General features: G+C 46.8%; 1 protein-coding gene across 1 annotated transcript in view; it reads right to left on the bottom strand.

Moving 5' to 3' along the window:
* Positions 1–21899, bottom strand: part of kn (EBF transcription factor knot) — a 399411-nt gene that overhangs the window by 139728 nt on the left and 237784 nt on the right. The window contains exons 11-12 of the mRNA XM_089578123.1: positions 14758–14884; positions 10801–10889 (exon numbers count right to left, since the gene is read on the bottom strand). Of these exons, the coding sequence (XP_089434249.1) occupies positions 10801–10889; positions 14758–14884 (216 nt within the window). The remainder of the gene's footprint in view (positions 1–10800; positions 10890–14757; positions 14885–21899) is intronic.

Raw genomic sequence — 21899 nt, 5'->3', positions numbered from 1 at the left:
AACGCTTTGAAATCTCGAGTACGATGATAAGATGAATCGCGCGGCTTTATTCTGAACGGCTTCAAGTATATTGGAGAGGTTGGATTGGTAGGGATGCCAAATGATTGACGCATATTCCAGTGAAGGGCGAACAAGAAAATTGAATGCTTGAAGCCTGGTGTCCCTGTCGGCCAGATATAAGCGCCGCTTTAGAAAGCCAAGTTCTCTTTGTGCTTTAGATGTAATATTTTCGATGTGGTCTGTCCATGTTAAGCCAGAATTTAGCAGAATGCCGAGATATTTAACCGATGAACCCGAGTCTACTGTGCTGTCATTTATTAGGTAAGTGTTTGGTTGCGATTTTGAAACAGAAGTGAATTTGGTTTGGTTTGGTTTATGGGGTTTAACGTCCCAAAGCGACTAAGGCTATGAGAGACGCCGTAGTGAAGGGCTCCGGAAATTTCGACCACCTGGGGTTCTTTAACGTGCACTGACATCGCACAGTACACGGGCCTCTAGAATTTCTCCTCCAAAGAAATTCTAGCCGCCGCGGCCGGGATCGAACCCGCGTCTTTTGGGTCAGCAGCCGAGCACCATAACCGCTGAGCCACCGCGGCGGCAGAAGTGAATTTCAAATGTTTAGTCTTTTCTCTATTTATTTGCATCTGCCATTTGCCGCACCACTCTGTTAGTTTGTTAAGGTCAGATTGTAAAGCTATGACGTCGTTAGGACTAGATATATCTCTGTAAATTACACAGTCGTCGGCAAAAAGAAACACTGTCGAATTGATATTTAGTGCTATATCATTAATATATATTAAAAATAAAAGCGGTCCTATTACTGAGCCTTGAGGGACGCCAGACTTGGCAAGGGCTAGGCTGGAAATATTATCATTTAATTTAACCGCTTGAGAACGATTTGTTAGAAATTGTTCAAGCCATCGAGTTGTATTGCCGTCGAGTTCGATGCTGCATATTTTCAGTGTTAGTCGTTTATGAGGTACACGGTCGAAGGCTTTTGAAAAATCAATAAAAATACCATCTACATAATGAGAAAGGTGCAATGAATTATGAAGGTCCGTTACCAACTCGAAAAGCTGTGTTTGGCACGAAAGCTTTGGGCGAAAACCATGCTGGTTGTTTGCAAGCGAATTATTTCGATTGAGATGGGCCATAATGTGAGTGTATAGAATATGTTCGAGAAGTTTGCAACTAACAGATGTTAGCGAGATAGGTCGGTCGTTACTGAAGACAGTGTTATCACCAGATTTAAATATTGGCAGAACATGAGCTGTTTTCCAGTCTTCTGGTATACATCCAGAATCTTCTGGTATACATCCAGAATGAATATCTGGCACACAGACGTTTCATGTGATGCTGATGGCGTGTGTATCTTCATACTGATCCACGATTTTCGGTAACCACGTCACGCAAATGGTGCTACTAAGCCATAGATTTTATTATATTCCTTTAATGACGTTTAGTGGAGATATGAAAATATATTTATAGGTGGGGTGAAACAGTAAAACTGCTCAAGAAGTTGGATATTTTAAAAAGCTGGATTGTTTCCGTGTGCTAGAAAATAAAGCATACAGCACAACAGAGCTATGCAACGATATTTCTACACATGTAGAAGAGGAAGACGGTGAAAACGCCGCACTGGAGAAACCTACTGACATCATCCATAAGCAGTAATTTCCGGAGCCCTCCACTACGGCGTCTCTCATAGCCTTAGTCGCTTTGGGACGTTAAACCCCATAAACCAAACCAAACCATAAGCAGTGCGGCGTGACCTCAAGCGTGCCGGAACCACGGGAATAGGCTAAAACCATAGTATTTCATTAGAAGGGAGACTTTTAGAGTTAAAAAAACTGCTCACTAATTAGATTACGGCTCCTTCCTTATGGCAAATACGCGAAGGTAATCGCTAACAGAATTGAAGCAACCCTACACTTGAAATATCTAGAGCAACGGCTACATTTTTGCAAAGAACGTTCGGTAATACTGTAGATCATTTTCACACCGCTAGTACATAATAGAAAAATTTTCAAAATGAAAGCATTCTATTCCCTAGCTTTTATTGGTTACAGATAAGGTAGTCCATCTCTTTGTTGAGACAACATGTAAGTACCAACTGCACTGCAGAAATGGCGCGCATTTCTGTTGGCAACGTACTTGGGCTAAATCATACATCCTTCCTCTTCTGTTCTGCGAGCTAGGCTGCGCGTATGGTCCTCCTGATTGCTTTCGTGACTGCAGGGAGCATTCATTAACATCCTTCACTGCTTTTGGGGCTTTACATATCGCCAAGTGCAGCCGATAAATATTTTTTAGTGCTCCGCAGCGCGCTAAGTACCTCTCGCTGTTTGACTCGCTATAGCGCTCGCCCGCTCTTCAATGGCATCAGCAGAATGAAGGGTTGAAAGTTGAAGGAAAAAAAACCGAAAAAATCACGGGGCACTTTGACTGTCTAAAGTGCGTAGCGGCGAAAGCGTTTTCCGCACCACTTTGGCTGCTTCTGTGGCACTGGTGGCGTCACATATAATTGAGTACTAATTACTAAGTGGTGACAAATCACTAATTAATGGTTAATTACTGATTAATGCCTGAATACTAATCAAGTGCTAATTAATGACGCTTAAGCTTCGCCTTTAGCAGTGGAACGCGACAGCGTGTTGTAGCGCTGCCAGGCAGTCCACGGAACGCCACCACCCGTTCGGCGCGATGCCTTGCCCTTTGAGCGCAACGCTTTTTGACGAAAGGAAATGTCGCAGTAATTCTCTGTCATCTCGGTGGACACCTAAACCGCACCGTAGAGGAAGGGGGGAAGTGGGAGTGAAAGAAGACAAAGAGGGCCCGTAATGAAGAAAATGAAAATTGTATTTGAGGAAAGGAAATTACGCAGTAACTGTCTCACATATCTCGGTGGACACCCGTCAAAATTCAGGGGGACACTTTTTTGACCTAAAGTGTGGTTACTGATGTGTGGTTAGATGTTAAGTTTCGCCTCTAAGAGTGGAATGCGACAGCGTCTTGCAACACTGCCAGGGAGTCCATAGAACGCCATCGCCCATTCGGTTCTATGCCTCGCTCGTCTGTAAATTGGTTTTTGAGGAAAGGAAATGTATATTTCTCTCACATCTCGGTGGACACATAAACCTCGCCGGAAGGAAAGGGAGGAGGATGAGAGTGAGCAAAGACACCGTATTCACTAGACGCGCCTTTGTTCACTTCGAACCATCGAGCTGGCATGGCGGAGTGGATAGCATGCTCGTCTCGCACGCCGAAGACCGGGGTTTGATTCCCAAGCTCGACCAATTTCCTACTCGGTGTTATTTATTTATATGGTCTGACTGGAAACGTTAATTAGGCTAATTGCGTAATTAAGCAATTAACTAGGCTCAGTCTCACTTACTTGGAGCATCACTATACGATCCCTTTGTTGTATCCTTTCTTGTTTCAGTTTCGTTTCTTTCAGTGTACATATCGCCATCGTCATTCAATATGATTTCCTATATAAGTGGCTTGACTGTGACGAATAAAGGAGAGTGTTTCTGCATACTGCGCTTGCGTGGTCCCGTGTCATGCGTCTGGTCTGAACCAGACACCACATATTGGCGACGAGGATGAACCGCCTACGGTGCAAGGCGACACGGAGCCCTTGCAGCCACGATCTCATCGGCGGCCAGGAGTAGCGCAAGAACGCCGGAGGTGCGCAAGAACGCCGGAGGTGCGCAAGAACGCCGGAGGTGCGCAAGAACGCCGGAGGTGCGCAAGAACGCCGGAGGTGCGCAAGAACGCCGGAGGAGCGCAAGAACGCCGGAGGAGCGCAAGAACGCCGGAGGAGCGCAAGAACGCCGGAGGAGCGCAAGAACGCCGGAGGAGCGCAAGAACGCCGGAGGAGCGCAAGAACGCCGGAGGAGCGCAAGAACGCCGGAGGAGCGCAAGAACGCCGGAGGAGCGCAAGAACGCCGGAGGAGCGCAAGAACGCAGATAAGTGAAATTTGCTCACACCACATATTGCGAGGATCAGTATCGGAGCCATGTCACTCGGGTGTTTCCCAGCACCGCCCCCTTTCTTGCCTGCACCCGGTGACCCGGCTGTGCCTTGGCAGCAGTGGAAACGCGTATTCCTGAATTTCCTGGAGGCCATTGGCGGCGATGAACTGAAGCCGAAGCGTTGCAAGGCAATTCTGCTAAACTCGCTCGGGGTTGAAGGCCAGCGAATATTCTACAGCATCCTTGCACAAGGAGCAGACGTGACTGCGGACGCCAAGGCCGAGGACAAGGGGGACAAGAAGGAAGAGGTGGACCAGTTCAAGGACGCGCTTGCTGCACTGGATACGCATTTCGCGAGCGCTACGAATGATTTGGTGGAGCGGCGCCGGTTTCGCCAAAGACGACAATTGCCTGGTGAGACATTTCAAGCATTTACAAACAGTCTTCGGGACCTTGCGTCTACTTGCAATTTTGGCAGTGCTACCGATAGCATGATTCGAGACCAATTACTGGAAGGCACTTCGTCACGAACAACACGTGAACGCATGCTTTATGAAGGGTCTTCGCTTACATTGCAGCGTGCTGTTGACATCGGGAAGCAAATTGAGCAAACACAACAAGAGCTCGGGGAATTCGCGCATAGCACTGTGAACAAGATTCAAGATGTGCGAAAAAGGTCAGACGCTGAGCAAGGAAGTTGCTACAGGTGCGGCTCGTCATCGCATATGGCTAACTCGACTGCATGTCCGGCGAGGAACAAGCGTTGCCACTCTTGTGGAAAAATTGGTCACTTTTCAAGCATGTGCAAATCGAAGAAAAAGAAATATGCCGTTCGAAAGCCCGAGAAGGCCAATGCCGTCACGGTACTTCAAATCGGTGACCGTAATGCGTCGGCGAAGGATATTCGAGCCAACATTTCTATTGGGAAGATAAGATTGTCGTTGATTGTCGACACAGGCGCTACGGTTTCTTTGCTCAGTGAAGAGCACTACCACAAATATCTAGCCGACACGTACTCATTACGACCGCCGACTGCCAATTTGTGCAACTATTCCGGAGAACAAATCAAGTTAAGCGGTTGCTTTCTTGCTGACGTATCTTACAAGGGAAACAGAGCCAGTGTGCTTTTTCATGTCACAACCAAGGGCACTTCGCTGCTGGGGCTTGATGCCGTTCGGAGCCTGGGAATCACTATCAACGGCTCAACCTTGAATTGCTGCCAGGTGACATGCCCTGATTCACTGCCTTCAGAATTTACGCACCAGTTTGCGCACTTGTTCACGGAACAGTTAGGGCATGTGAAAGGCTTTGTTCACCATGTTAACTGTCGTTCATCTGTGAAACCAGTCGTTGCGAAACTCCGACGCCTGCCGCTCACGCTACGGCAACAGGTATCGGTAGAGATACAACGCCTGCTGGCCGAAGATATAATTGAACCTGTCGACGCATCGGAGTGGATTTCACCGATCGTCGTCGTGAGGAAGAAGGACGGTTCAATTAGGTTGTGTGTGGACCTACGTGAAGTGAACAAGGCAGTAATTGCCGATGCTTTTCCTCTTCCGCATACAGAGGAATTACTTCATGAACTAGCTGGAGGAACGTGCTTCTCAAAGCTCGACTTAGCGTCGGCATACCACCAGCAAGAACTGACTCCGGAAAGTCGGGGACTAACCACCTTTATCACACACGAAGGATTGTTTCGTTTTAAGAGAGTGTGTTTTGGCCTTGCATCTGCCCCTTCAGCCTTTCAGAGAATGATGCAGCATATTTTGAGAGATTGTAAAGGCGTACTTTGTTACATTGATGATGTGATTGTGTGGGGCAAGACACGTGAGGAGCACCACAAGAATCTACACCAGGTGCTAAAACGCATTGGTGATTCAGGTTTGAAGCTCAACCAGAAATGCACATTTGCTGTTTCAGAACTATCCTTTTTAGGGCATACGGTGAGCTCAAAAGGGCTCACACCATTGCAGTCTAAGGTTGACGCTATTGTCAAAGTGCCTGCTCCTCACGATGTTGCCACTTTGAGGTCATTTCTGGGTCTCGCTGGTTACTATGCTCGGTTTGTGCCGCGATTTGCTGATCTCGTCGAGCCGCTTAGAAGGCTCCTGCGGTCTGGTCAACAGTTCACGTGGGATGATGCGGCTGAGCGTAGCTTCCAGCTTGTTAAGACAGCTTTGTCTTCAAGCCCAGTCATACAAATGTTTAACCCAGACCTTGATGTAATTGTTACGACAGATGCTTCTGATAAGGGTCTGGGAGCCGTTCTTCAGCAACGCGATGGTGACAGCGTACGCACGGTGGCCTTCGCATCACGTGCCCTGACTCCTGCTGAGCGGAAGTTCTCCGCTGGGGAACGGGAGGCCCTTGCTTGTCTCTTCGCGTGCGAGCGCTGGCACGTCTACTTGTGGGGTAGAAAATTTTTGTTACGTACGGACCACCAGGCACTGGTGACGTTACTTTCAGCTGCCGGTACAGGACGCCGACCTTTGCGTATATCCAGATGGTCAGCTCGACTTTTGTACTATAACTTCGACGTAGAGTACCAAAAGGGATCGCAAAATGTCGTGGCCGATGCGCTTTCACGCCTACCTCTTGACTGTGATTCGCAGCAGACGATGCAGGAAGAAATTGTGTCCGTTGTATCAGAGTGCCTAACAAAGGAACGGCTGCAGGTGGCCACTGCTGCAGACAGCACACTGCAACAGGTTGTTGTGCACGTGGTACATGGTTGGGCGCCTAGAAAAGCTTTGCCAGCAGAAGTAATGCCGTACTTTAACGTGCGGGAAGAGCTTTCTTTCGTTGATGGCCTTTTGATGCGCGGCGAGCAGGTAGTTGTTCCGAGTGAATTAACCTCGCTCCTGGTTGGTTTTGCGCACGAAGGTCACCCAGGAATTGTGAGGACGAAGCAGAGACTACGTGATCTTTACTGGTGGCCGCGTTTGAATAAACAGGTAGAAGAAGCAATTCATTTTTGTCATATCTGCCAGGCCGCGGACAAGTCCGCTAAACCATCGTTTGCACCGCTGCAGCCGGTGACGTTTACAGCGCTACCATGGCAGAAGCTAGCAATGGATATAGTGGGACCGATTGACTGGGCCCCTTCAAACTGTAGGTACATGATATCGCTGATCGATTATCATTCCAAGTGGCCTGAGGTTGCCTTTTCATCTACAGTAACGTCACAGAGTGTGGTCGATTTTTTGCAGACTGTGTTCAGCCGAGAAGGCTATCCGGAAGAAATTGTCACAGATAATGGGCCTCAGTTTAGATCGCAAATGTTTGAAACATTCTTGAGAGAGAGGGGTATTGCGCATCGTTGTTCTTCTCTGTACTATCCACAGGGAAACGGCGCGATTGAACGTTTTAATCGCGTGCTGAAAGATTTCATGCAGGTTGCCCGATTGGAACAACGGCCCCTCCAGGCTGCTGTGGTTGACTATCTCGGTATATATAGGTCCACGCCGCATGCGACAACGGGTGTGTCGCCAGCTAAGTTGCTCCACGGGCGTCAGCCAAGGACAAGACTCAATACAGTGGGTTTGCCGACAAGAGAGGGTGTCCATGCCGGTTCGAATGTTCCTGCTAGGGTTAAGGCGAAGCAGATGTATGCAAAACAGTATACGGACAGGAGGCGAGGTGCGAAAAGACCAGCCTTTAGAGTAGGGGACTTCGTTCGTGTACGCAAGCAGCAGGCGGTGGGAAAGCGTCGGTAAATTACATGGGACCTTTCAAGATTGTCGGCAGAAAAGGCAAAAATAGCTTTTTGATGAGCGACGGTCGTTGCTGGAACGCGTCTAAACTAGTTCGGGTTCCCTGCAATCAATCGCAGACAATAGAACAATGGGCATGGGAATTGCCTCATCACTACTCGGGTACCGCTGGGCCTGAAAGCCGCGCAGGCGCTGAACAGGGTGAATTGTTGCGATTGCCGGAAACAAGTGCTGAAGTTAATGAAGAAGTGGTTGCTCCTTTAGAGGATTCGGTGGAGCAACCTTTGCGTCGAAGCACTAGGGTACGCCGACCTGTAGAAAGATTTGGGTTTTCTTTACCTGAACAATAAGTGTTTAGTTCGTGTTATTTTGGTTGTTGTAAATTACTATGTTGAATTTTCAAGCGGGAGGCGATGTTGTATCCTTTCTTGTTTCAGTTTCGTTTCTTTCAGTGTACATATCGCCATCGTCATTCAATATGATTTCCTATATAAGTGGCTTGACTGTGACGAATAAAGGAGAGTGTTTCTGCATACTGCGCTTGCGTGGTCCCGTGTCATGCGTCTGGTCTGAACCAGACACCACACCCTTCAATTGGTTGCGCGGTTACTAGGCAAAGTACAATTGGCCCCGTTTGAAATTTGCGCACTGTGACGTCACGACCGTTTCGACCAACTGAAAAGCGTGACATTTCTGTCGACAACTGCTGCTTACAACGATGAGGCATTAAAGGCTTCCGCCTTAATATATAAAGCGCTTACAGTGAGAAAGCGCAGCACGGGAAGCTGCGGATATGGCTGAACAGTGGCGGGAAGCGCAACGGCCGCCGTGGGTCTGAATCCTTCTTGGGAGCTGTTGTATGGACCCGGCGGATTCACAACGATATGATGGCCACGTGAGTCACAGGTCATCACTTGGCCTGCACCGACAAGCGACCGCACACCCGCAGCGATCGTCGCAGTTGCCTAGGTCTTCACAAAGTATCTATGCCTTAGACTTTACTGTAGGGTCTTAGCCATTAGCTAAAAGGGGCAGCAGCAGAGCGATAACTTTCACCGAACTTAGCGCGCTCCACAACAGAGCTTCAACACCTGAGATTTTTTTTCTGCTAGCTACCAATCGGAAGGAAAGTTTCAAAATATCCTGCTTCACTCCTGTTTGCGTTAGTTCGCCGTCATTGGGAGCTGAAAGAATTACATGGTCAGAAGCATTTGTATGGATGGGAACATCAAAAATGACGCCATAATTGCGTAATCAGGAAGCAGACGAGACATATGTAATGGTGCTAGAAAGCACCTGCGTAGCAATGAAGTTATTTCTCTCTCTCTGTCTCTATAGGGACTGCTCATACCGATCACAGTACTGCACAGGAAAAGTTATATAGTCCAAAATCATGAAGGGGGTCAAGAAGGGTGATGCAATCCCGCCGCTAATATTAATCGCGTGCTTACAAAGACTATTCAGGCTTGTTGGAGTGGGAAAGCATGGAGATTCAAGTAATAATGAAAAACGCTAAAAGCATTCAATTTGATGATGCCATTGCCCTTCTTAGAAACTTAGGGGTTACAGCGCGTCAAGAACTACGACTTTCTGTGGTGTCAGTGATCCACACAAACTGCGCTACAATAGGTGGCGTCAGATCAAGCGTCTTCTCATTTTCATGACGAAATGGAGAAGCGAAGACACCTGTATGCGAAGTTTTAGTCAAGCGTTGTGGAAATCGCCTGCTGTAAGCTTCTTCTAAAGATTACCAGTGGTTGTTACAGCTAGCATCAGGGCGGTCATACCTTTTTCCAAACCCCGCCACACTTCCGAGAAGTGAACTCCAGCTTCGTGGATAAAAAAAAATGGTTCGGAATTCCTCAAGTTTTTAGCAGCCATTAAGCAGGACACATCTAGACATCCACCTTGTGGGGCAATTCAGTTTGCATCATTAAAGATATCCTGCGACGGAGAATAATTGCCACTGCGGACGAGATGCGATCGCACAGCTGACATAGAGGACATGCATTCTCTATTTGAGCATTGTCTGGCCGTCCTTCTTCATACCTCAATGAAAGTCCATGAAAATGAAAGGGTAATTTGCGGAGCATAAGTTCGGAAATAAAGAGGGTAAATGTGGCAGTTGCTTCAGATTTTTTATGCACGTGTTGTTGTGCTGCAGATTTAGCATGCACATGTTGAGATTTCCACTGCCGCCGAGTCTGCAACAGTCCTCAATCACTTGTGGGCGAATAAACACAACGAAGTTTGTATATCCGTGTACAGCCTAGAAAAATGGGCATGCTCATTGCAGAACGGACGAAGTATGCGTGCGCCATTCGTTTTCATGCTGCAGTTCAAGCGTCATGGTCGCACACGCCTTTATCCAGTGCAAGGATGGAGGCCGCACGCACTCTATAAGACAGGAACAGTATCTCTCTCGAATGGAAAGAGACGCATACGCGAGCTTATCAAACAGCCCTCCGTCCATCGCGAGAATGCCGGCAAGATGTCTTCTCGTAATTCATTTGCCTAGTTGGCTATCGCGTACCCTAGAACGTGGCTGCATAAATGTGGGCATGCCACTACCAGATTATTAGGTAGTTGAGGCAATGTAGATTACAACGTACAACAGTATTCCTGCATTCGCAGACCTACTGAACCTTTTCTTCCGAGACCTTCATTTCAAAGACGTGAAGCCGAGCTTTACTATATGAGAGACAAATTATCTGATAATATGCGACGCTTGCTTCTTTTATACATTTCATGTCCCTAATCAGTTTTAAAGAAGCGTGTGTAAACTCGGTCGTTTAGAGATAAATCTGTGGCCTAATTCACATTTTCGGTAAATACTGCCCACGCCAAATACGACGCCTGCACTTGCCGGCATTCCAAGTGCAGATCAACGCTTGCACCAGCGCCAGTTCAACTCCATGAAACTCAGTGACACCGGACTCGCGCTTTCGTCTTTAGAGCCTAGTTCAATCAAAAAGGAAAATGAGTACTTTATAACTACTCGGTTGGAATTATGAGAAATGGCAAAACAAAACGCATCTGTCCCTTTTCCTCACATGGCAGAGCGGAGCTGCATTCCTAAACGCCTAGAGAACCCAAACACACTCACCTTGGGAAGCTTCTCTGGGTCTCCCGGATGGCGCGGAATGAGTTTTGCTAGCCGCTGGAAGCCGTAGTCGATGGTGGGCTCGTTCAGTGCTGTGCGAGACCGTTGCGACATTACTTATCTGCCCAGAATTCGGAAATACCAAGAAGTGCACGCATTCGCGAAGTAACTACGTAGTCTAATTATAGTGGTACGTGAAGAGAGCCTTTCTGAAGAGAAGAAACACTAGTAAAATAGATCAGATTCCTCTTCTTTTCTTTGCAGGTCTTTCACCCCATCTGCAATACACAGAATATGCAGTCTCCTCACAACTCAGTTTCACCTGATCGAAATCGCGCTCCCTGCAAAGGAGAAGAAGAAACAAGGCTCCAGGAGGGCGACTTCAGAAAAGAGTGCGGAGCAGAAGAGGCGGGGCTGCTGAGCGACCTTGCATGCTCAACGTAAACAAGAGAAGGCCTGCAAGTGCTCCACTTTATCAGCTGTGCCCGTGACACCCAGCGACTTTCATTACGCAGTAGGTGTTTTCTTGACAACAACGCGGTTGCAAGGGTACTGAAATTATAAATCTTGGAGTTTACGCGAGCTCCAGTAATGTTAGGCGCGGCGTCTTTCTTAGGGCAGCAGTGATATCCCTATGGTCGACCGTAGTCTCGCGCAAGATAACGCGTTCGATAGAGATTCTGCGACACCTCTGGCACCGGCGATGCAGGATGAATTGTTAGTTTCACACGTCCACAAAACGCTCTTGTATGTTGTTTGAGCTTTGCGTGAGCAAATACCAAAATCGGCTAGTGGTCTCTAAACGAGTGGAAAATGTCAATCCAGAGCCTTGGTGCGCATTGTACCTTTCAACGTCAATAAAGATTTTCTATTTTTGCGAGTTCTGATTAAAGCGCTTAAGTGGCAGATTCAACCACGAAAGTTAAATGCAAATTTCAAGAACAAAACCGTTCTAATATTTCTCCTAGTGCGTGGTATAGAATGCAAAATGAAGACAAAAGGCTGCGATAGTAGCAATTGTAAATTTGGTACTTCAGTTGTATTTAAGCAGGTAACAAGAGCATGCAGGAAAAACAGAACTGAAATCCTCCGATCACGTTTCTGTTTGGGTAAAAGCTCCCACAGAATAAAATCAAAATAACAAGGGCATATAATACTGAAACAAGGTGAAAATAGAAAGGCGCACCTATTAAAGCTGGGGTATCCAAAGGCGTGCAGTGCCATGATGTCCCCCGCATGGTGCACGAGAAATGAAACGAAACACTTGAAAACAGAAAGAATGAAAACAACGTGAGATGCAGTGAACGGCACGATGCACTTGTGTGCCCCATCACGCGACTTCGTATTAAGCGGATGGCCCGTGCGTCACTCAACACAAGAACAGTATATCCGACGTGTTTCAGTGAAATTGCGTTCGTGGCAATTTTTAAAGTTGTATTTCGTGAGCGTTGTCAGAACTGGGCGCAAGGGACTATAGTGAGGGAACAGAAACGAATGAGCCACCGCTCTTACAGCCAAAGCAGGACCGCAATAGTGAAGGCGGGGCGCATGAAGAGCCAGACAAACAGTGCGCTGACTAACTACTGACAGCGAACAGTAATTAAATCAAGAATCACACCTTGAAGCGTGAGCACTGCATGCAATCAACTAATGTTTCAAGGAGTTTCTCTAAGACCGAACTGTAAACATTACTTTTTAGTGTGTTTTGTTGCTAGCTTTAGAATCGAGTAGGGGCACTGAGGGCTAGCGAGAAATGATTCCATGGCCCTGCGTTTATATATCTATCTATTCGTACCTCAAAGGCCCCTGTAGAGGCGTTACATGAGGTGTGGGCTAGTGCGACATTCAACTGGCTCTTCGATGGACGACTTTCACAGTGGGTGACGCCGGCACGCTGTTCCAGTCTGTGCAAATAATCACTTGAGATGCTCGGTGTGGATGAACGGCTATCGGATGGGTGATTCGAAGTGAAAAGCGGTGTGCGCGGCTGATAGAACTTGAGGAAAAGACAGTGTGGCCATTACCTGGCGCGATTCAAGGCTGGCTACATGAGCCCTTGTTTTCAATGCTGTAAGGTTTATATGGTGTGAATAGTCTGAATACTTAAATCGTACTGCACAGTTCTGGATGGATTCAAGGGCTTCATTAAGGTCGGTTTGCTGGGCGTCCCATGTAAAGCATGCATATTCGAGTTTAGGTAGCAGTGCAGTCAAATAGGCGGCCATTTTTACAGACGATGGAGCAAGTAGAAAGACCAGGACATGGTTAGCTTCACTGTTTATATATACAAAATGGGAGGTCCAACAGATATCATGAGTTAGGCTGACACTTACGTATTTATAAGAAAACGCCTGTGATACACCTGTGCCACACATCGTGTTGTCGGGTGTCAGAGATGATTGACAGTGATTAATTGGCATTAGAGATGTCTCATTATCATTGAAAGACGTTATCAGTCAGCGCGCCAATGTTTCATCACTTTTAAGCCACTCTGTACATTGTTAAAGTGCCTGCGGTTAGTTATGCTCTGGTAGATGACACAATCGGCAGCAAAGAAGTGAATGTTAGGAGAGACATTATTTGGTCTATTTTTTATGTATATTAACAGTGAAATAGATCATAAGGCAATGCTTTGCGGTACTCCTAGGGTTAGAGAGGGCATGGAAGTCACCCCTGCAAACTACTCGCAGCTGGTCACAAAATTTCGTAGCCAGTTGAACACAAAGGGGTCTAGGTTGCGGCATGAAAGTTTGTGTATAGGTGCGTTTATAGGCGGCTTCATAAAAAGTTTCCTCGAAGGCTAAAAAAAGTGCGTTTGCATTTATATTGGAACTGATATCACTGCTAGATGGAGCCAGCTGGGTAGTGCAGGACAGATTTTTCAAGAATACATGTTCGCTAGAGTGAAGAACGGCAACAGACTCGAGAAATTTAATGATTTGTGAATAAATTACACGCTTCATTATTAGAGGGAACACTGCTGATAGAAATGGGACGGTAGTTCAATAGAAGATGCGGTAAAGAAGAATACAGCAGCATTTCTTTATATTCTTAAGGACTTTTGCACTGATTCCATCGATTTCAGCTGGCGATGTTAGTTTCAGGGAAACAATAACTGGTACAATGTTTGTCCGGCAGCGAAAGACGTAATCATTGCTTAACGCGTGTTAACAGAATTTTTGAATCAAACTGGTGACTGCGTGATCACTTACGGCAAGAGAATATCTTAGCCTCATGGATACCCGATTGTACCTACGGGATCTAATTAAATTTACGAAACAGTGATTTATGTCAGTAATTCATGCATATTTTTGGGGTTCGTCGTGGCACATTCTGTTTATTATGTAAACCAAATCAGTTTTTCAACGGATTTTTATATAGCAACTAGCATGCGACGATCTCGTTGAAATTGCTGTCTTTCCCTCTTAAGTGAAATGATGTTCTTCTATTGTGTTAATTTTATGTCGAGTACCAGATGTCAGTACAGCCCTACTTTACGGTCGTTTTTGTGCTTGTGCTGACGAGTTATAAAGGCTCAGGGGCCTGGTCAGGCGGTCCTCGTTACCTCGTTTTGCCTCCGTTCCATGGCTGTATTGTCAAAAGCACAATACATACAATATATTTTACTTTCTCCCCTTTTCTTACAAAAGTCGAACACGGTAGCACAGGCTAACTTGAGCTTTGCCTCAGTGTCCCTAATGCCACCTGTATCACGTACTTTCGCACCAATTGCGCCGCTGTAAGGCTTTTCAGAGACCAACCGTTCCAGCTACGTGTAGCCAGTGCTAACTAATCACCTGAGCCTTTCACTTAGGTCCCTCCGTGTGCTGCTGCTCTTCGTGTCATGCTTTTCAAACTCGTTCGTCATGATCTGCATGAGGTCTCGCTTAGATTTCTATGCCAGCCGAGGCGCCCACTCACATGGACGCGTGACAGCAGCCGCAACTGCGCGCTACTCACACACGTAGACGAACCGCCCCGGAGCGCCCTTGCAGAACTGCTTGGACTTGTACGACAGCGTCACTTCGACGACGCCGGGTATGTGGCGAGGAGGAGTCTGCACCCGGATAGCGTGAGATGTGATGAGCTGCGAGATAGGCACGCATCCAGTCACTCGCTCATTGTCCGAGACAAAACGCTCTCTGGAAGTAAAGGAATGAATGGCAGCCACTGCAGAGCAGCCAGCCAGCATTGCTCTCAAATGAACGCCCCTGCCCCTGCTGAGGTGCCCCGCATCGGGCACCTCTTGCACAATAAAAGCTCATAATGAAGAGGCAAATTATGCCACTACAACTTCTTGGTGGAGAACACGAAGGCTGGTAGCAAGAAAGAAGCTGCGTTCAGACCACGTCGACAAAAAGAAGCGCTATTGTTTACCAGCGCAATTCACGCGACAAGAAGAGGTGGTGCCCAACCGGCATGTCATTTCACCTACTTTGTGCAAAGCTACTTCCTAACCGAAATGATTGCGCAACTGATTTGACCCTCGAAACACCGTTAGGAACTTTCAGCAGTTTGGATGACTCCTGTCGTTTAATGAGCCCCTTTTGCTACATTCTTCAGCTAATATGGTAGCGCTGGCGTTTCCGCTATTTCGTGACAATGCAGGCCTCCGCCTCCTCTCTGAATGCAGGTGCCGACATTTAGTCACGTGCAGCCACTACAGCGAAGAGCTTCGCAGCTACCGGTGCCATAAAGTCTTCTTGCCAATCTTGGTGTGAAAGAGCGCTGCGCAAAGTTTCTATTTGCTTCAGTCGTAACTGCACTACTTCAGTGCGACTTACGATGCACGCGCTTATATTTCATCTTCTCTTTTAGGTGGCTTAGTGTCCGGCACGGCGTCATTGGCACGTGGTCATTTCTCCCCCCTTGCCACAGCATGCGTGATGATTGGATGAGCCATTTGCAATAAAAATTACGGAGGGCACTTAAGACTGCTTTGGATGCAAAAGCAACGACTCCTCATGGGCTCTGTGCGAGGTTCATTAAAGATTCCTTCCCTTTTAAAGACACATCTACTCATTAGCCGTGAAGACACAACATTCACCTTTATTCCCCAAGAATAAACGCTGTTTAGTATAAGGCTGCGTGCACGCATCGCAAGACGAGGGTTCTACTGATGACACCCCGCACTCTTTGCGTCCGGAGGGGCGCCAAGCGCGGTATAAAAGACGGTTGCAGAGCAGAAGGCTGCAAATACTTTTTGCGTTCACTGCGGACCTTCGGCGCAATCTTTTGCCGCACAAACATGCGACGCAAACATGGTATCCTAAGAGGTGGGTAAGCAAACCTAACAACGACTACATTTAAAAAGCTGCAAACGCAGCGGCTCAAAATCTATTGCTCACCTGATCATTCAACTGACCAAAGGAAGTAGTGGACGAGATACGCTTGCCTGCCCAATGCCTAAGCTGCAGAAAATAAGTTTGCCAATAGAAACCGGCGTTTTTAAGCCGGCTTGACAAGCAACAAACATATATGAGCTAAGTTTAAATATTCTGAGATAACTTTAATGTCGGCTGCATTAAAAAACATTTCTCAGTTTTCCTTACTCTACTGAAATATTGTAAGTGCCCCATCCACTAATTTGTCTAACGTTATACCGTTGAGGACGCTATCGTGATGTATTTAGCCGCTCCAAGCAGCAGGATGAAACATGATTTCAAGGTAGAATAGTCAGAGGATAGAAGGCATTCCCGCTCCTTGGCAGGAATAGCGCTTAATGGTCGCCCTGGAAATGCGAACCCTCAGCCAAGATCCGGTACCTCGCTATTGAAATCCTTGTTGAAGAGCAACGGTTCGTTCAGAATCTTTTCTGGGATGAGAAGCAGAAAAAATGAGTTCTGCGGGGGCGATCAACACAACATCACTATTCGGCACGAGCGGGTTTGTAATGGCGCGATAGTGCTTCTTTCATGGCGTGCGTGCCCAGCACGTGGATTCCCATAAGTACAGTCACAGCCGAGTTTCGGGGCTCGGGTAAAATTCTGTTCTACGCCAGCGTGCTTTCATAGCGTCCAGTGCCCCCCGATTGAGACAGTGATGATGCTCACGACGAATTGCTCCATAGCTCTTAGCGCAGCAATTTAGACAAAATTTCTTACGCAAACGAGATAAATTACAGCGGTCGAACTAGCAGAATTTCTATTTAGGTCTCAGGTTTTACTAAATATAGTGCAGCGAGGAAGATGTGTAGCCGCAGTAGCGAGCGTGCTATCGCAGAGCTGGCTCGCTCTGGAACGACGCCGCATCGAAGAATGCCGCATTGTTCACAAAACCTGCACGGAGTACCATCCTCAGATCAACAAGCTCACCGAACGGTTTAACCGGACGCTCGGTGACATACAAACCACATACATCAGTCCCGGCCATTCTCACTGGTACCTGTCCCGTCCGCCTAGAACACCACCGTCTGGTCCACCAGCGGCACCCTCCTCTCACCGCCGCCAGTGTGGCAGTGAAGACCTATCTTGGCCCCGTGATGAGCGCTGCGCCTTGAGTCGCCAGGATGATTCTTTTACTCCCGGGGGCAATTGTAAAGAGGTACATGTGTCGGCGCGTAGCGGCAGTGCTATCGCTGTCTGATTCAGCAACGGCCGCCGACGGCCTGTTTTTTTTTATCTCTCTGCAACAGCAACATCTCAAGCTGTGTAACGAAACAAAATAGTATATTCCATTAACTATATTTTACCTAACTCGCAGCGTGGCCAAATCGACATTCGGTTTTGTATTTTGCGTTTTGCCATGTCTTATTCGTAAAATAAAATGTGGTAAAATAAAATAAATAGTTTTGTCTGCCTCGAGCAGCATTGCAAAAGTAGTTTCGACGATCCTCATGTGTGTTATCGTAATGAGACTGCATATTTGTGTAGAATTGAGGCTTAGAAGTGAAAAAATGAAATGCTGTTCGAAGGTTTTTTTTTCAAAAACAAAAAGATGACATCCATAATAAAAATTCGTCTTTAAATAGTCGCTAGACCAAAGGCAATTATTTCTATTATGAGGAATGTCTGAAGGACTGACTTACCAGCCGCCGAGTGGAACCACTTCTGCGTTTCCATGCATTTAAGTAGGACTTCGGGTTATAGATAAAATGCTTGCGTTACAGACTGCAAGCTTTCCTCCGCGTCGTGGTGTTCAAAATACCAGGTGTTCCAGCTTATTTAGGCAAAGATTAAGCACAGGTAGGTGGAGGCTGCTTCCACCATGTTGTTGGCCATTGTATGTAGTTACAGTAATCTTGTGTTTTGTTAACAGAATAATTATATATTAACTTGTTGGCTCCACTTATGCCCTACTATCTCTGTTTTTTCAGACAGTAGTTTGCATCGTCCTTCGCAGCGGTTACAATGCGACGCTGAATTTCCTGGATGGGTAATCTGTTCATTTGTTTTTTGTATCCTTGTTAGCCCTGTGTCAGCGTTATCAGCTTGCGACCAACAGAGCAAGGCCCATGCAGACAGTGTCGCCAGGAGAGAGTACACAGGAGAAACAAGGAGAGCGGAGGTGATGCATTTTTTTCACCGTGTCCACACTATAATGCGTGCACAAGTTATTTGCGACCGTTGCGAAACAGAAAATTTTGTAACCTCATGCGGAAATATTTGTAACTTTCCTAACGCCGTTGTTCGTGCATTGCAGGCACACACAAGTGCGCACAAACTTTCCGGCATCCATATTTCTGTTCAAGTTGTCAATCTTGGGAGCAGTTTTCTTTACTTTCCGCATCTTTAATGCACTAATCTGTATCAATGAAACAGTATGATTCATTCTAATGCTCGGTGCTTCATTTTTCATTGCTATGTTTTCTGCTTATATTTGGCCCTTCAAGGTAGGAGTGAAAGTGTAAATAATAAATAAATACATAATAAAATTCTGGAAAGTGTGTTGCGCTATTCAGAAATACGCGTACAAGCATTTTTCTAGCGGGAGAGAGAGCCTTTTTCTGGTGGTATCCTAAACATCGATTTGTGTGGAAACTGTCGAGGCAAGAAACTGCACTTAAAGGAGTTAGTACGAGCATGAAAACTGAAATCTGTGATGCATTTTTTAGACGAAGGTGTGACACATGTGGACATTAATCATGTGCTCGCATATGCAGACATACTTTAAATTTTCTTGTTTTAGTATAGCGCTTTATAAACTTGGAGTAAAACACGTTTTTGGGCAAGTTGGTAACATTCTTGATTCATATTGCAGCGAAGAAGCACACACACACACAGAAGGAACACGCAAAGAAACAGCGTTAGTCCGTGTTTTTTGCGTGTTCCTGCTCTGTGTGTGTGTGCTTCGTCGCTGCAATATGAATCAATAAACTTGGAGGGCTACCAACGAGCGAGTCTTGGCTAAGGCGAGGTGCCAACCCAGTTTGAAGGTAAAAAAAAGAGGATAACGAATATATTGATCTATACAATACAGCCGTCGCCAACACTAGTCCACGGCCTCCTGTATTACTTAACTAACCATTCACAACAGCAAACGAAATCAGCTTTTTTAACAGTGTCTGACGTTGTCAAACATGCCAGGTATGAAAAATTCTACAACTATAAATTTTTTTCATGTGATTAGCTTCTTGTTTAGGTGAGAAGAAAATTTTTCACAAGGCAACACTTTTTGTCGCGGAGGTATTCCGTATAGCGGTCCTGAGAGTGTGCGCACCTTCACTGCAGACTTAAGCTGTATCAGACCATAGCGACGCTATACTGCGGTAAATCCAGTTTTCTGGTTGCCTTCGCCTTCACGAGCAGAGTACTTATGCAAGTTGTCGACACCTTTGCTGCTCAAACGTTTCAGGCGTCTCTTTTGTTTTGAGAAAGCCGGAAAGGAGCCTATGAGGGCGCGTGCACACTGCAGAGCCATCATAGCGACGAAACTTGTCCCACTCGCTCAACTGCAGGCGATCGAGTCACGTCTTCCGATTCCTGAACGTGGGAAACCATTCTCGGCATCATCTCAACGAGCCGTCAACGCGCAGGCGTTAAAAACTAAACTACAGCACAATGCTTTGGATGTCACTTAAATTGTGTCACATACATAAAGTAGTGTGCGCCATAAAAAAAATAAAAATAATAGTGCCCAGGGAGAGAACTCGTGTGTATTCTCACAGCGCCAATTCGCCTTTTTAACGCGGCCTTCTGCGCATGTACGCCTCCCCTCTTCCAGCTGCACTGGTTCAAAACTGCCATTTCCTACCCCACATTCACGCATACACGATGGGCAAAACCGATTTTTCTTGGCGCCCCTTTGTTCTGCCGATTAGAGACGCTTCTCTACGCGTCGCCGCCTTTATGCTCTGGATTATGGTCCAGGCGGGAAACGGTCCTTTGTCCCCGTGTCTTGGGAAGTTGCCTCTTCAACACTATAGTCAGGTACAACTTAAGGCCCGTCAAAGGACCCTCTTCTAGCCAGTGACTGATTCTGATAACCCTGCAAGTGTGAGGGTACATCGGGGTAGGGTACATCATTTGTATATAATAACTTCAAACATTCAAAAGCTCAAACAAACGCATAAAAAAACAAATGAGCTTCAGGAAAACGGAATGGTGTGTGGTTTTTTTTCTGTGGGTTTTTCTTTTTTGCTTTGTTTTCATTTTTTTTAATTGCTCACATCGCTTGCTGATGATGTGTTTAGAGCAGTTCGCACACATTCGGTGAAATAACATTCAACGCCGTAGCTGTCATTTAAACTCACAACGGCATTATATCAAGGCGTTGTTGCGTTTCTAGTCATTTATACGATGATGTCAGTAACGCCTCAGGTCAGCACTTTAGCTCGGGCAGCACAGTTTTAATTGGTACTTTTCAAACACCCTGTAAGGAACCCTGCGCTTGGCGGCGGCACTAGTATCTACTACGTATATATGCTTAGCCTGTAACTGTTGGCTGAATAACACTACTACCACGCCGAGAGCCGCACGTAACACACCGGCGAAATAGTGACCAGATTTTCTTGCGGCCTTTACTGAAGAAAAACATAATATATTACCAGTTCATGACTCCAACCTTCAAACGCGATTGGGCAATAGACATCCTGTGATGCGAAACTCATTGCATTCATTATACAACTCTGCTTCAGTGCACTCCCACCTGTGTTCGTTAGTTTAGGTGTGTGTTTGTTAGGTGTTTCTTGTGGTTCCTGAGAAAAATGGTCAAATTTGTCGAAAATTTCTGTGTTAATAAAATTGGCTTCCAAGGCAAAAAAAGTAGACTAGGCCAAACATTGCGAAAATTGATGTTGTGACATGGTTGGCTTCGAAGTGAAGAAAAAGAGCTTCAGTATAAAATTACGCCCAACAAATGCACGCTAAGCCATGAATTTTCAGCTGAGCTCTGTAACCCATTTTGCAAAGTAAAGTGTTGTGTCCCCTTATTGCTTTTGTGTGTGTGCGCCCCCTCCTAACGACCACTCGCATTCCCCTCCTAACGACAGTTCGCATCCTCCTCCTAACGACCACTCAATCCTCCTCCTAACGACCACTCGCATCCCCTCCTAACGACCGCTTGCCCCTCGTCGCACGCTGTCGCCGGATGCCCCCCCACGGTGCGCCCCCGCACCCTCCTCCTGTTCTGGGAAGCCACTCCCTCCCGTGGACGCTTCTCAGCTCCCTCCTTTCTTCGGGCGGCCAGTTCGGCTCCTGCCTCGGTCGACGCTGGTCGCACCCTCATCGGCTTTAAATAAACGAAGTCTTAAAGTACCGTGTGCGTCTTTCGCTGCATTCAACACAGCGACCGGACACGACAGTGGCGACGAGAAAGTGGATTCGACCCGCGCTACGCAACGCTATTGACAAGCCATGGCTACGCGAGGGTTTCCCAATCAGATACCAGAATTCAACGGCTCATCGTGGTCATCGTGGGTTGGACGCCTTCAGTTCTACTTTGAAGCTAACAACATCACAGACCCAGCCTTGAAGAGGGCCAACCTGCTGACGCTGTGCGGGGAGCAGACCTACGATACTGTCTGCGCCCTTATCCAGCCAAGCACACCAGCGGCAGTGTCTTACGACGACATCGTAAAAGCGCTGCAAAAGCACTACGACCCAAGGCCATCCGAGGTCTACAGCCGGGCTCGCTTCCAACGACGAGATCAACTGGGAGGAGAA

The sequence above is a fragment of the Amblyomma mixtum genome, chromosome 3 (genome assembly GCF_055824585.1).
Source record: "Amblyomma mixtum isolate Tamu chromosome 3, ASM5582458v1, whole genome shotgun sequence".
NCBI classification, from domain to species: domain Eukaryota; kingdom Metazoa; phylum Arthropoda; class Arachnida; order Ixodida; family Ixodidae; genus Amblyomma; species Amblyomma mixtum.
Note: the sequence above shows the minus strand (reverse complement) of the source record. Positions and strands in the feature narration are given on the sequence as shown.